Genomic DNA, 17107 nt, shown 5'->3' with positions numbered 1-17107 from the left:
TTATTTAAAATATTTTTGTCGATGCTATTTATTAAAGCCCATATATTTAAATACTTATTTTAATTATATTGTCATAAAATGGTCTTGGGAACTATACTTTTTCGATGACCCAATATTTCGGATCCATTAGATAGCCTCTGAAAAGGTAAACAAAAATATTTAGATATACTTTTTTAACTGTGACGAAAAATTGAAAACATACCTTTTGGATAATAGCTGTTTGTAGAACCGGTCACTCAAGTCTTCAATTTTACCGGCATGTCCGCCGCATTCTTCGGGGAGTATGTCACGAGGTACATGGGCATATAAAGTATCCAAGCCAGTGACATGGAAGTGCATCTAAAAATGAATATTATTTCATTTTAATTCCCTTTAAATTCCGTTACTGGAAGAAAATCTCTAATTTATATTACTCACCATATCATAGACCTCCTTGCTAATAAAGGGCTTAACCACAGCCATGATTTTATTCAAATACGATGGACAATTAATGAAATGCAAGCCTTTGATACGCACCGAATAGGCCTGTTGTAGGAATTTTAAGAATATGCGTAGAGTCCTCAACGATACGCCAGCAACATGTTGCATACGGTAACCCTCCATATCCATGACAAGAACATCACCTTCGGCCACAACTGGAATGTCATTGACCACGGCATCGGGCATTGTAAAACGACAATCACCAATCATCAGGAGAGTTTTGGCGTCTTGTGTAAAATGCATCTGTAATTAGGCCGATATATTATTTGCTATAAAGAAGTGGTTCCACTACGAGTATACAGCTAATTGAACAAAAATTTTTGTCATCAATTGTTTGGTTGTAAGCTTTATCTTCAGTGGCTGACCTTTTTGTTCTATAATGTATACACTACTTAAGCAGCTCTAGTTGCATTTAAAAAAGTAAAAAAAGCAGTAAGTTCGGTCGGGCCGAACTTTGAATACCCTCCACCATTTGGAACAAATTAGAAAATATTCAAAAAAAAAAAAAAAAAAAAAAAAAAATCCATTAAATATTCTGTTAAAAAAGCAGTATAAGAGTTAGAAAAAAAGCAGTGAGTTCGGCCGTGCCGAACTTTGAATGTTATTGAAAAAGTTTCATAATTTTCCAAAAAAAAAAACCTAAAAAAGTTCTGTTAAAATCTTAAAAATAGAAAATGTAGCTGTTATATTAGGACCTATACGACGACGTGGACCTGCATAGCCAACTTTTGTCATAAGACATTACAATATTCAAATGCGAAACTTGAATAAAATACGAAACTTGAACAACAGTAAGTTCGGCCGAACCCAAATTTTTTCAAAAAATAAAATCCTTAAAAAATTCTGTTTAAATTTTAAAAATACCGAATATAGCCGTTTTATTGCGGTCTATACGACGTGGACCCACAAAGGCATTGTCTGTCATAAGCCATTTCCATATTCAAATTCGATAACTTGAAATATACGGTGAATAATGTAGCTAAAATCATCAAAATATCGTATAAAGGGAGGTACCGTTATATCGGAGCTGTGTGAAGACCTGGACCAGCCAGAAAATTTTCTGTCAGAGGCTGTAGCATCCAATACGAAGTTTAAACACGGTATCTCAAACAATATCGGTGGGTATTGTACCTAAACTCGTCAAAATACCGAATATAGGGAGATACCGTTATATGGGGGCTATACGAAGACGTAGACCTGCACAGACAATTTTCTGTCATAGGCTGTAGTCTTCATTACGAACTTCAAATACCAAATTTTATACAATTCCTGTTAATAATGTCGCTAAAATCATGAAAATACCAAATATCGGGAGGTATCGTTATATGGGGGCTATACGAAGACATGGACCTGCACAGACAATTTTCTGTTTTATGCTGCAGTATCTATTTCGAACTTCAAATACCTAATTTAAAACAATTCCGGTGAATAATGTCGCTAAAATCATCAAAATACCGAATATCGGGAGGTACCTTTATATGGGCTATATGAAAAAGTGGACCTACATGGCCCATTTACGAACTTAACCTGTCTACTGGAAAAATAAACATGTGTGCAAAATTTTAGCTTTCTATCTTAATTCGTTCGAAAGATAGCGTGATAACAACAGACAGACAGACGGACATCGCTAAATCGACTTAGAATTTTACGCTTATCAAGAATATATATACTTTGTTGGGTCTGACATGAGTATTTCGAGGAGTTATAAAGGGAATGACAAAGTTAATATACCCTCCATAGTATGATGGAGGGTATAAAATCGGAGAATAATGTAGCTAAAATCATCAGAATTGCGAAAATAGGGAGGTACCGTTATATTGGGGCTATACGAAGACGTGGACCTGCACAGACAATTTTCTGTCTTAGGCTGTAGCATGGTAGAAGAATATAGGTAGACGCGTCGACACAGCTGCTGGGACAATGAACTGTCAAACCAATTTTGGAATTGAAAATGTTGAATGAAAAATTATTTAAATTTGTAAAAATTGTTGAAAAACGCGAATTATAATAGCCTCCGAATGACGTAGTATAAGAAAACATATAAAAATCTACTTATTTTTGAAAAAACATTTAAATTTTTTTGACATATCAATGCTCCCAAGCGTTGATGCATCTACCTGTATTCTTCTGCCATGGGCTGTAGTATCCATTTCGAACTTCAAATACCTAATTTGAAACAATTTCGGTGAATAATGTCGCTAAAATCATAAAAATACCGAATATCGGGAGGTAACGTTATTTGGGGACTATACCAAAACGTGGAACTACATGGCCCATTTTCAATACCGAAAGTCCTGCAGACATAATATACACTTGAGTAAAATTTTATCAATCTACTTCATTTCGATTGGAAGCTAGAGCGATTTCCACAGACGGATAGAAGGACGGACATCGCTAAATCGACGTAGAATTTTATGCTGATCAAGAATATATATACTTTTTGGGGAGAAAAGAAATGGCGCTGAGTGCACATTTCTGCTTGTTTTAGCTACATGAATTTGGCCGAGCAGAAATGTGCAACTTGTAAATTTGACATTTAATTGGCAGGGGTAACAAGGTTGAAAAATGTATTGATACATTTAAATGTCCGCGCGTCACAACAAATGTAAAGAAAAAAGATCAACTTAAACACTAAAGGAAAAACTAATATTTGTCGTGCAAAAACATAAAGAGAAAATATGGAGCAACTGATGTATTCACTTTTGGATGATTCCAGCAGTTAATTTTGACTTACCTTCTTCAATATTTATTTTTTTTTAAATTTTGGCGTCCTTTTCAGTAAGGTTTCACCCATGGTACAATGAAGAGAAGGTAGATCAACTTTGAAAAAATTGCAAGTATAGAGGTCTACCTGTTTGGCTTGTAATGTCAGAATTAGTATCAAAACAATAAAAAAATCAAACAACTTGTTGCATTTGTTTTGAATAAATAATTGAAAAACGCGATAACTGAATGAAAGGTCAAAACTTCTTTTCAAAATCATGTACTACATATCTCTATAGGATTATTTCGCTACAAAAACTCTAGATTTCGTAGATGCATACGTTGAAATAAACATTTTGAAAACACCCGAATTTGAATATTTTCTGAACAATTTTTTTATTATTGAAAAGAAAACACATACATAAACAAATAAAGATGACATATTAAGCCAAGAAAATAAAAAAATTGAAATCATATCCCAACATACCAAAAATACAATACAGCTTGAGAATAATATTATGAAAATAGTTTATCGTAAGAATTCCTCAACAATGCTAGAGAAAAACTTTTTTGCACAAACTTTTCTCAAATCTGTCCTTTCCCAACATACCAAAAATACAATACAGCTTGAGAACAATATTATAAAAATATAATTTTTCAACAATGCTTGAGAAACACTTATGTTCCACAAACATTTCTCAAATCTGTCCCTTGTTGACAAATTAGTTTTGATTTTTTGTGAAAATTGTCAGCAAGAAACAAAATCATGCGAATTTAGGACCCATTTCTGGACCGAAACCTTAAGGTATGGATGAATAATAAATCCGGGAATCTTTCACATAAATTATTCCAATCCCATTTCAGATTGGAAGCATCAAAAAAGATGAAGGAATTCAATATGTGTGTAGTCTTAGTGGAAGAGATGCAGAAGTTCAAATAAGGGAGAAGAAAGCGTCAGGGTATCAAGGCCACATGAAGGAGTGACTACTGGGATGTCCATCAAGAAAAAAAAATGTGAAAAATGATTAAAAATTAAAAAAAATAATATTGTATACTATTACAAAAATAAGCTTATTTTAATATTATTTTTGTAAGCTTATTCTACAATTTCAAGTATAAGCTTATAAATAAGGGTTCCGTTTCGATTATTCTATACTTGTTACACAAACACTTTTCAATGTTTTCTCAAGATTTTCTCAAGCTTAAGGCTTATGTTCATAAGCTTATTGTAATATTATTCTCAAGCCATTTTGGTATGTTGGGATGGTAGTTCTGCCCTACCTTGAATTCATTGTACCATGGTTTCACCAGTTAGATTTACACTGTTTTCTTTGGAATTTTGAATGTTGACATTTTATCGCATTTCTGTTAATTTTCCGTTCCCTTATTTTTTGAGCACACCTAAATGAGAATGGCATTTCGTACTGTTCTCTCTTCTGCTAGTTTTACTACTAAAAAGTTTCTTCATTCTTCAATACGAATACCTTGCAGTTAATGTTGATACATTATTTGTTCTTATTGAAATATTAACAATATTAAATAAGCGAAATTCTTGTAGGCGAACTATTTTGTCCAGAAAGCACAGAAACGGAAAAATTGTTAAAATCTCAAAGCTAGTTGACAATACTTTAATAATTTCTACTTTGTTTCGGTAACCTTTGCCAATAGCAGCATCATCTTTCTTAGGAAAGTTTTTTTGGTAAAGACATGATAAAATTAACAAGTAAAAAAACATTAAGTTCGGCCGGGCCAAACTTTTAATACCCTCCACCCTAGGGTAAAAGAACATTAGAAAAAATGTGGCAAAAAACATTAAAATGCGAATATCGGGAGGTACCGTTATATAGGGGCTACACCAACACGTGCACCTATAATTACAATGTTTCGACACACGAGCTAGGACCCATTATGACCCACAAATACCAACTTTTACACAAATCAGTGAAAAAATGTGGCATAAATCATCAAAATACCGAATATCGGAAGGTACCGTTATATGGGGACTATACCAGAACGTGGACCTATACATGCAATGTTTTGCTACACGCTCAGGGACCTGTTGTGACCTACAAATACCAATTTTCAGACAAATCCGTGAAAAAATGTGGCATAAATCATCAAAATACAGAATATCGGTAGGTACCGTTATATGGGGGCTATACCAAAACGTGGACCTATACATGCAATGTTTTGCCACACGCTCAGGGACCCGTCATGACCTACAAATACCAATTTTCAGACAAATCCGTGAAAAAATGTGGCATAAATCATCAAAATACCGAATATCGGTAGGTACTGTTATATGGGGGCTATACCAAAACGTGGACCGATATATCTCATTTTCAATACCAACCATCCTAGGGACAATACACACACTTGTGCCAAATTTCAAAGGTCTACGTCAAATAATGTGGGCTCTATCGTGATTTCAACAGACAGACAGACGGACAGACAGACAGACAGACAGACGGACAGACAGACAGACGGACATCGCTAAATCGTCTTAGAATTTTATGCTGATTATGAATATATATACTTTATGGGGTCTACGACGAATATTTAGAGGTGTTACAAACGGAATGACAAAGTTAGTATACCCTCCTACCCATGGTGGAGGGTATAAAAAGGTAAAATCATTTCAAATAACCATTCCCATCTGTGCATTTTCTCTAATTTACTTTGTCAAATTTCACTGATTAGAAAACAGGTTCCGACCTCTGATATGTGTATGCACAATGAATTTATATTTTGACAGTGAGATGTTGTGAAATGAATAATTTTGAAAAAATCCGTCTGTCCATTGTAATCGCGGAATCACGCTAGAGTCAAAATTAATAAAGATAGGAAGCTAAAATTTTGCATCGATCTGCCTTTTGTCTGTAATTCGAAGAAGGGCTATATTGGTGCACGATATCGTATAGCCATCATATTCGGTATTTTGAACATTTTAACCACATCTTTCAATGAAATTGTCTGAAATTCTTACTTAATGAAAAATAAATTGTCAATATAGGTCCACCTTATCGTATAGCACCCATATAACTGTATCTCCCGATATTGGGTATTTTGATGATGTTATCCACATTTTTCAATGGAATTGGCTTAAAATTCACACAAGGAGTTTCTTCTGAGTACTTAACCACCTGAAAGAGAATTGTCTATATAGGTTCACGATATTGTATATCCTCCATATAACTTTTCGGTATTTTGCTGATTTTAGTCACATTTTTCAATGGCATTGTCTGAAATTCTACACAAGCAGTTATCTGTGAGTATTTTACCCCTTGAAAAAGGGGAAGTTAAAGAACAAAGTTGTCAGATCTTTTTCTTTTTGTTTATAAAATATTAAAACAATTCAACAAACCATTTTGGGATCCGGATTCTTAAAGCGTACATAGGTTACTCGATAATTTCTGTGTGTCAATCCCGGCAAGGGAACCATATAGCTGTGGGAGTAAGAAAATGTTGTAATTAATACTATGTTATCCAAAGTTCAAAACAACTTAGCAATTATTTTAACTACAGAGAATATCTTTGATCACTACTCAGATGTCTTCCTCACAAAACAATTAGTTGAGAAGCTGATCATCTAGACGAGCTGTCAAAACGACTATTGTGATTAGTTTCGCAAAGCGGATAATAAACAAACAAGATCTTCTTGTATTAATGTTTAATGAATGATATTGCGTTTAGATATAAAACTTTATCCGGATTAACCCACATTATCAGGGGCTGAAATATTTCTATGAAAATATGAAATGAAAAATATTTTCTTTATAAAATTTTTCATTTGACATTTCTTCCCTTTATAAAATTTTTCATTTCACATTTTCATAGAACAAGAATTGAGACCCAGGATTTATTGAACCAGATTTATCATACAAATATAGATCGTCTCACGACTTAATTGATTTTAAATCAGGTGTGGGATCTGCATACTAACGGAAAGCATTCGCAAAAGCGTTATTTACATTTTGCATTCGAAAAATAACAACTATTATACAGACACAATAGTCCAACGAATTAGTATCCGGAGATTTTGGTGGTCATTGTGCGCTGGAAATGAAGCGAAGAATCTCATTTTGTAACCATTCTTAGGTGGCGCGTGCTGATTGCGGTGATGCTGAGTCCTGATGGAGTGTACAAGGTCTAATACACCCTCCAGAATATTATCGCTATAATATTCGGCATTTATTCTGATGCCACGGTGGATTAATAGGAGCGGAAAGAGCCATCGGCTGTTATGGCGACCCACACCATCAACATGGCCAGCGCTTGAGTTCTGGTGGCCAACCGTGGACATTTTCTGCTAACTTCTTTGGCAAGTAAACACAATCATTTTGTTTGTTTACATTCCTACTGGACTCAGCACGCGCCACCCAAGAATGGTTACAAAATTAGGTTCCTCGCTTCATTTCCAGCGCACAATGGCCACCAAAATCTCCTGATACCAATCCATTGGAATATTGTGTCTTGGAGTATTTTTGAAAGAAAGGTTGGCACTAAAATATACCAAAGTGTCTATTACCTCAAGCAAGCGCTTCGCCGGGAATGGGCCAAAATACCGCAGAGCAACATTCGGGTAGCATGTGACAGTGTGTCATTGACCGTGAAGGTCATAATTCATGCCAAAGGTGACCAATTCGAAGAAATCTAAACGTATTCTAAAATTTGATGCTATTTCCGAAATTTTTTGCTTTCATTCAATAAAATTTAAAAAAAAAATGTAAAAATAATGGCGTTTGATTTTATTGCAGTTTTTAATCTCGCCCTGCATTGCATGCTATCGAAATAATTGTTAAGTTGTTTTGCGTGTTTCATAAAATTTGTATTGTATAACCGATAAATACTTACGTAAAAGCATATGTATTTTCCGTATCCTCATCTTCCGGATCTCGTTGTATAAATAGTTCTGGATATTTATTACGCATCGCGTAATTAACTTCTAGTAGTTTTTTGGTTTCTTCAACATTCTTGAACATACAATAATAGAAACGCGTCAGAACAATGCGATCTGCAAAAAAGTGAATTTCAATAAATAGAAATGAAAATATTGAAAAAATAAAAAAATTATCAATAGAATTTGTAATGACCAAAAGTCGTGGAACTTGTTTTGGGATACAAAATTTTTAATTTCACGGTCAAACTAGTCTCCTAGTAATAGTGAGTAAAAGTTAACCTATCACAAATGTACAATATGTTTTGTATAGTCAGATTTATTGTAATTGGTCAATTATCAGGGTTAACCCAGGTAGAGATTTTGTATGTAAATGTCAGAGATGGTCTGTTTGACAGATTTTTAGGTTTTCGACTGTCGAAAAGTTGTAAACGTCATATACGTGTATGAAACGTAGAAAAAGTATAAATGTCATAAAAGTCTAAAATACTATAATATCCCACGTTTAGGTCGTATTATTGAAACTTCGCTGATCGTAATGAGGTAAGTTTCCTTGTGTAAGACTTCCAAATCTGTTACTTCACAGAGCTTTAAAACTGAGGCTAGCGTTTTGTTCCAAAGGCATAAAACTGTAAAGATTGAACAGAATACACATAGCCTTTTATTGTCTCGATTAGGTAAGAGATGACCGACGACATGGCAAAAAATTATTAGAAAATTTGCAGAAATATTTTATGCCGATATCACGAAAAATACCTTAAGCTGTGGAGAAAAGCAACAGATATGATAAATATGGACTCCTATTAAAGTGTCCGCTATGTTACATTATATCATAATGCTATGTTACGATATTGTGTCATAATATATATTTTTTTCACTACCAACGCCATCTATTGAATTAATGCAACAATATTATATTATATGGCTTTGTGTTCAATCACCACGTTTCTGTCAAAAACTCTTATTATTTGTCTAAATTTATGTATGTATGATACGTCGCAAAAGTATGTCATATACGTCAGAATTTCTGACAGACCACACCATGGTAAATTTACTTCAATGCTAACATAAACAAACAACGATCGAACGCATCTATCGGCGAATAGCTGAACTAAATCAGTCTGGCAATAGGAGATAGGCGGCTTCGGTATGCAAAGCACAGTATTAAAGGAGTTGTTCCAGGTAAGTCGTCTGTTGAAGGTCGATGTGCCAAAATAGGTGTATAACGATTCCTCGCAATCGTATCAGTAGATAGTTTTCGTTGAAGTTACGAGGTGTTTACCACGTTTCCTTAACTGCAACAATTGTTGTGACGTCCTTAGAGTTGAGTGGGGTTTATAACGTTCCTTGTGGAGTTTGTAAGTGTTATCTTGTAAGTAATGTGGGGTTAATAGCGTTCCCTTTACTTCTAAGAGCATTGTATTAAGTGGTTTCAGTTGATAGGAGTTTCTAAAGTTCCCTTTACGTCCAAGAGTATTGTTTCACGTAATTAGAGTTAAGAGGGTTTTTTAACGTTTCCTCAGCTCTTAGATTTATGGAGTTTGTTCTCTTATACGCATAGTGGAGTTTCCAACGTTCCCTTTACTATACATAGAAAGTATTGTGTGACAGTGTTGAAATGGAGTGGGATTCCTAACATTCCCTACACTCGAGTGTATTTTGAAAGAGTCCACAGGTCGCGTCCCTGTAGCGTAAACGATGTCCTTGTCATCCGTCCATCCATCTGTCGTCATCCAAACCCAGTTATTGTCATCACTACCTGAGTTCAAACCCATAACCGATAGAAGAATCACCATTTATACAGTGCCGGCATGGCAGAAGAATACAGGTAGATGCATCAACGCTTGGGAGCATTGATATATCAAAAAAATTTAAATGTTTTTTCAAATATAAGTAAATTTTTATATGTTTTCTTATACTACGTCATTCGGAGGGTATTATAATTCGCGTTTTTCAACAATTTTTACAAATTTAAATAATTTTTCATTCAACATTTTCAATTCCAAAATTGGTTCGACAGTTCATTCTCCCAGCAGCTGTGTCGACGCGTCTTCCTATATTTTTCTACCATGAGTGCCGGTATAAATTATCAAGTGTATACACATTTTTAATGATGTGAACTGTATTCCCACAATACAAGGTGGCGCAAACGAAATCCTCCTATCAAAAATTGATATAAGTTTTACGATTTGTCTTTTTTTCTGAAATCATCGCATGCGAAATATGTGCACGTTAATATGCGATGTTTAGCCGAAGAGACTGGCACAACAAAAGACCCCGGAGTATCCGTTCTGCAGAGAATATTGCTGCTGTAGCCGAGGATGTTACTGAAGTGCCGTCGACATCGCTCAGACGTCGTGGCACGCAATTGGGAATCAATCGACGGTCTTTACAACGAATTTTGGTACAAGTTTTGAAAATGTTTCCGTACAAAGTTCAGATGGTGCATCAGTTGTTAGCTGTTGACCGCCAATCGCGTGTAACATACGCTCCTGCCCAGTGGCGTGAGCGATTGCAAAATCGCCAGATTCGAACGCTTGCGACTTCTTTTTGTGGGGCTTTTTGAAGTCGCGGGATTATGTCAAAAAACCTCAGACTCTTTCAGTTCTTAAAGACAATATCCGGCAAGAATGTGATTACCTATCGCCGAAAATGTTGGCCAAAGTGATGGAAGATGTCATAAAAAGGGCTCATATGACAATAAACTGTGGCGGCTGTCATTTACAAGACATCAAAGTTTTTCAGTTTTTAACAGCCAAAAAACATCGGAAGTTTACTTTTGCGCCACCGCCTGCCCTGGCCCCCCGCTGAATCAATCCCAGCTTCAAAGTGAGAAAACGCGGCGTCACAAATGCCCTCAACTAATATTGATGTTTAATGCCCTCAACTAATATTTAAATAATGTTTAGACACAGTAGTGGTATTGGAAAAATACTTGAACTTGCGTAGATCCTGCCGAGATGTAAAATAAAAGTTCAAGGACGGACCTTGTCTTGCCCGAAAGTTGGGATGATCGCCAATACAACACTGTTGTCAGCTAACGCTGACGTTTATAACGCTGCAACCATGGCCCAAGTATAAAGTCCACCTGCCAAGCCAGCAGACTACCAAATATAATGTCAAATGCATTATTGTGATTGAAATTTCAGAACAAAAGTTAAACTACAGTCAAAAAAGGGTAAACAAATTTTGACATTTCATCTATTTTTAAAATTTGCAGGAACACCTTGTTATTTCACCATGGCCGCCACCATAAAATGTCGACAACGCTTTCCATAGCTACCACAACATATTCTCATAATAACCGAAGCGGCAATGCTGTTGCAAACACAGCTCCACAAATATTCTTTTGCCGTATTTTCTCCGCTCTACTTGATTAAAAATTTCTTCAAACTTTTTACTTATAATTATTTTCATAAAGAATTTACAAACTTTCTATAACACAACGGTCGAAATTCCTCACTCACATCGCTTTCATTTACAAATTGATACAAATTATTGAGTGATCAAACACACCTATTGAATGAGAAGAGAAAACCTACCGAACGGTTAGGGTGTTATTTCAATTCTGATTTTATTTGGTTAAATATTTTTCTTAAGAGCTAAGCTACAATATTATTCTTAGGGTATCTTATTTTTAGAACAACCTCCACTTATCTTCTGTCGGCTGAGTGCATTATCACTTGGGCATTGCCCTTATTATCAGTGCACCCCAACCGTTCACATTAAGTGTCATAAACTATGCTGCACTTATTTAAAACACAAGTGTTTTCCCGATATTTATGACTACGGCAATAAAATATTTTATGATCGAGCATTGTCTATGTATAGATTAAACTAATGTAAAAATTATGTTCATATTTCTATGAACACCTATTAACAAAAACACAACTTGTTTACGAAAGAAACGAAAAAGAGACACGAGAATCACTATTAAACTTCCAAACCGGTTGTTCAAATAAATTCACACAAGCGTTTATATAAACAAATACCTTTGAGTTGTTTCTAATTGCCGGCATTCTTTTAACCGGCGTAGATATCTTATCACAAGAATTAGCTACCACCGTTGGAAATACTCACCAATTTTATTGGGCAATTTTGTATTATCTTCAAACCATTTCTGAAGGTTATCGATAATCTCTTCTTGGTCACTATTGCCTTTAACTTCCATTTCAAATTAAATTAAATATTCTGCAATATTTTTGTCAGTGAATTACTTATTGTATTTTTTTGTTTTGTTTCTGCTTTCTTTCTTTGTATTTATTCTCAATGAAAATGCATTTATTTATAGATGCGTTCTTCTCGTCGTTGTTTTGTTTGTGCGCAGCATCTGACCGCCAAAAATGAATTCATCCAAACACAGAAGAGAGTGGCGTGCGTGCTTCTTTAACGCCTGCCTTCTCAACAACAACTGAATCAATCGTTGAACTCAGCAGATATTACTGTTACTGGCCAGTCAATCGCCAGCCAGACAGTCAGCCAGTTTGGACTTTTTGTTGTTGATTTATCGGAGTCTACGACACTTGTTTATCGTTGGCGTGGTTAAATGTTATTCATGAGTTGTTGTCGCTTTTGTTTGTGGGTCAGTAGATCAATAAATGCACCTTAAACTATACGCTGTATCTGTTAAAGATCAACTGGCTGTAACTTTTAACTTCATCATAATTGTATTTATTAAACAAAGGAAATCGAAAGTTTCGTTCAATATTTTGAAGCAAGGGAAAGATTTAATTTAAAATAATTTTTTTTGCGTCTCTGAATTTTTCCTTGGCTGTCTTAGTTATTGGAGAATTAGGGTTATTAAGCAGGAATTCTTAGCTTTCTTTGGAAGTTCAAGCAAGATGTTGTTTGAAAATCAGAAGGCAAAGACTGAGATCATGGCTTTTATGTCCCGAACCTATCATTCAAAATGGGGATGCAAGGATCGATGATGACGGGGCAACCGAAAGGATTTGGAGCAAGGAGCATGATGAAGTCATATTGAGTAGTAACAACTCTTAAGAAGCTCAAATACTTGAGGACTAATAGTGCAGATCAACATCCATCGAAGTGAGATGGTAACAAGTAAATAAGTGATGGATTAAACAAATGCAGGTAATGTGTATATTGGTTTATTCAGTGAGCTTTGTACTGGTAATCTAGTAACCTTTGTAATCGCCCAGGAACATATCACAAGCTCTGTTTTCCTTTCTCATTACAGTTATCAACATCGGAATATATTCGCCTCAACACATCTATCATTCGAGCTCTCGATACCATATCCAACGTGGGAAGTTATTAAGGAAGCTTCGTATTATCAAATAAATCTACGCCACTGCCTCTCCGATGCCTTTGAAGACCAATATGAACATGACCTTGGATATAAGTTTACTGGACTAAGGAATGAGGGGTACATTAAAATGTATCGTACCAAAGATTGACTACGTTCAATTTTCTTCCGTAACTACCAAAACGGAGAAATTATGATAGTGAGGTTGAACGAACAATGTCAGGTGAAACTGTGGAGAAACTGCTCAGGGCTTTGGGAAGCAAAGACTACTTCGTCAATGATTGTGAAACACAAGGAGTAAGAACCAATTCCATTTTTTGTAATCTATATTGCCAGAAGTGGGGGAAGTTATTGGTATATCCCTAAATATAAGCTCTCTGAGAGGAAGACCTATGCGTACCGGTACCGCCTGTTGAAAGGGACAAATAATAAGGACAAAACAAGGATAACAATAAGGTATATATCAATATGTCGTTTAATGGAAAGCTGTCATTTCTCTCTCAAAGCTTATAGATAGGTGTGAAATCCAGAAAAAGAGGATTTAAAGTGTTGGTGCTGAGTGAAAAACCTTTACATCAAATTTAAATAATAAAGAAAGAGTTTGCCAAAAAGAATTTTTTTGGGAAACAAGTAAAAAGTTATTATAAAGCGAATAGAAAGATAATAGATAATAGGGTACAAATTCCGAATTTATTCCCAGACGTGTGATAAAACCAATTAACAAGGAATGCTAACGGAAATCTTTTTCGTTGGAAGGACGTGTCTTTAGAGGGAAATATAGGCCCTAAAATATATTGTGAAGAAAATCAAAAAAAAATCTTACGGTTCATAGCCAACTGCCATCTATGGGGAGCACTCGAGTTGATAAAAAACTTTGCAATTTGTTAAAAGCTCAGTACCAGAAATTTACCCGAGAATATTTAACTTTACCGCTCGAGCGAATTTACGTATAACAGAATTCGCCGAGTTAACTCAGCCACAATATGGCAATATAAAAGGAACTGACCGAGAGCTAAAATAAGTATAACTAACTAAAATCGTCAAACAAATTTATATTCATACATTTTTTTGTTTCGATGAAAAGTTATTTTATTGTATGACTTATTTATATTTGCTTTGCATTCTTTTAATCCAAATTGACTATTTTTTGTGCAAATGATATAAATTTAATGCTTAAATGAATTCCTCGTCTAGTGTACGGGGTATTTGTTTCACAAAATTGTGCATAGTCTGATACAGTTGATCCTAAGCCCTAGGTTTGTCTATAATAGAGCTCTATTAGGAAATCTAGGTTATTGGATTCTATTGAGCGTAGTCACCGATTGGGGCGTAGTTTTGCCAAGTTATAGTGGGTACTAATAGGCCAGTCGTACTGTTTATTGAGATTTATTTCATTATTGGTTCTTTGAACCTTTCGATATTCCTCCAGTCAGAGGGAAAATAAAACAAAATAGAAAATCAGACTCCAAATTATTTTTTTTGATCTGTACTTATTTTATTGCGTCTCAGTTTTTTTGTGTTGTATTTTAAATAGTAATAATAGGAAAAAGGATATATATTCATAAAATTTCAATCTCTTACAATAAATACTATGTGAACCTGTAGACAATAAAAAATATGATAGTTTAACTGAAAAAAGAAGATGAGGTAAGTGGTGGACTTCCAGCGTTAATAGGGGTCATCAGGAAAAGATCAGTAGTTTGACTATGGTCGGGTGGATGCCTGAGCTCTGAGCTCGTTCGTAGGAATAGTCCGAATTGAATTGTGTACGTTCCTGGGCTACAGATGTGAGGATGGTAGCTGCCCAAAGGGAGTCGGCAATATAGAGCCATCTCTTTGCTTTGAAAAGGACACGTAACAACTAATTATTTCAAATTTACTCGATTTCTAAACAAGATATATTATGTCAGTCAGCTGATCTTTGTTTACGTAAATACAGGATGAGATAAAAAACTGCAACAAAGTCAAACGCCATAATTTCTTATTTTATTGAATAAAAGCAAAAAAAAAAACACATTTTAGATTTTTTCGAATTGGTTAACTCTGGCAAGAATTATGGCCATCAAACGGCCAATGAAACCGTCACACGCTGCCCGAATGTTGCTCTGTGGCATTTTGGCCCATTCCCGGCGACGACACTTTGGTATCTGTTATTTTTTAGTGCCAACCTTGCTTTCCAAAATACTACAGACACAATAGTCCAACGGATTGGTGGCCATTGTGCACGGGAAAGCGAGGAACCTTATTTTGTTACCATTCTTGGGTGGAGCGTGCTGAGTGCAATGGTGATGGAGTCCTGTTGGAATGTACAAGGTCTGCGGCCAAAATGTTTGTGTGCCCAAAGCTTTAATACGCTGTCACGGTTGATTAATACGAGAGGAGAGCGACCATCGGCTGTAATGGCAGCCCACACCGAAGGTGCACATTTTCAGCTGACCTCTTTGGCAAGTAAACACGATCATTTTGTTTGTTTACAAACTGCTGGACAACGATTGTTTTCTCATCGGAGAAAACCAAATTCGGCAGTTCACCACTTTCGGCAATTCACCAAGCCAAGCAACTCTTTATCTTTTTATACCCTCCACCTTGGAAAGGAGGGTATATTAACTTTGTCATTCCGTTTTTAACATCCTTAAATATTCGTCGTAGACCCCATATAGTATATATATTCATAATCAGCATAAAATTCTAAGTCGATTTAACGATGTCCGTCTGTCTGTCTGTTGAAATCACGATACAGCCCACATTATTTGCCGTAGAGCGCCAAAATTTAGCAGAGCAATTTGTATTGTGTCTAGGATGGTTGGTATAGAAAATGAGATATATCGGTCCACGTTCTGGTATAATCACCACATAACGGTACCTCCCGATATTCACTGATTTGTTTGAAAATTGGTATTTGTAGGTCATAACGGGTCCCTGTGTGTGCGGCAAAACATAGCATGTATAGGTCCACGTTTTAGTATAACCCCCATATAAAGGTACCTCCCGATATTCGGTATTTTGATTATTTTTGCCACATTTTTTCACAGATTTGTCTAAAAATTGGTATTTGTTGGTCATAAAAGGTTCCAGATCCGGTGGCGAAACATTGCATGTATGGGACCACGCTTTGGTATAGCCCCATATAACGGTACCTCCTGATATTCGGTATTTTCATGGTTTTTGACACATTTGTGCACTGATTTGTCTAAAAATTGGTATTTGTGGGTCATAATGGGTTCTATCTCCTTTGGCGAACCATTGCATGTGTAGGTCCACAATTTGGTACAGCCCCCATATAACGACACCTCCGATATTCGGCATTTTAATGGTCTTTGCCACATTTCTTCTAATGTTTCCTTTACCCTAAGGTGGAGGGTATTAAAAGTTTGGCCCGGCCGAACTTAATATTTTTTTACTTGTTTGAGTCTACTTTCGTTCTGTTGCGATGTAAGTTCTTGCACTTTTTGGAATTTCAATGTCTTTACCCCGTGCTCATTTTTTAATATGTGCCGAATGGAATATAGCGATATGTTCTGTTCACGAGCCATTTTTCAATCAAGTCGCTTCTTTACTTTTCGACGTTGGGCTACACTACCAGTATCACGCTAACGGGCGTTGGTACGAGACACAAAAGATTTATTCACATTTAAATGCTGGAGAGCTCTAACGTGGAGTGCCAAACTATCACGCTTGAATTCCATCACGAATAACTTTTTTTTCTGGAAAATTCTCACCAAAATGCTTTTGTACGCCTGTAAACAATATAATGAGCT

General features: G+C 35.6%; 1 protein-coding gene across 1 annotated transcript; it reads right to left on the bottom strand.

Moving 5' to 3' along the window:
* LOC101888676 (alpha-tocopherol transfer protein-like) lies at nt 1-12485 on the bottom strand. Its single transcript, XM_005191105.4, has 6 exons — nt 12161-12485; nt 8038-8197; nt 6548-6629; nt 418-723; nt 203-339; nt 1-137 (listed from the first exon to the last, which is right to left on the bottom strand). The coding sequence occupies exons 1-6, from the start codon at nt 12249-12251 to the stop codon at nt 92-94; spliced, it is 822 nt and encodes a 273-aa protein (XP_005191162.1). The 5' UTR covers nt 12252-12485; the 3' UTR covers nt 1-91.
* Between the last annotated feature and the right edge of the window lie 4622 nt (nt 12486-17107).

Source organism: Musca domestica, unplaced genomic scaffold, assembly GCF_030504385.1.
Source record: "Musca domestica strain aabys unplaced genomic scaffold, Musca_domestica.polishedcontigs.V.1.1 13, whole genome shotgun sequence".
Lineage (NCBI taxonomy): Eukaryota > Metazoa > Arthropoda > Insecta > Diptera > Muscidae > Musca > Musca domestica.
The sequence above is the reverse complement of the archived record's forward strand: the minus strand, read 5'-3'. Positions and strand labels throughout refer to the sequence as shown.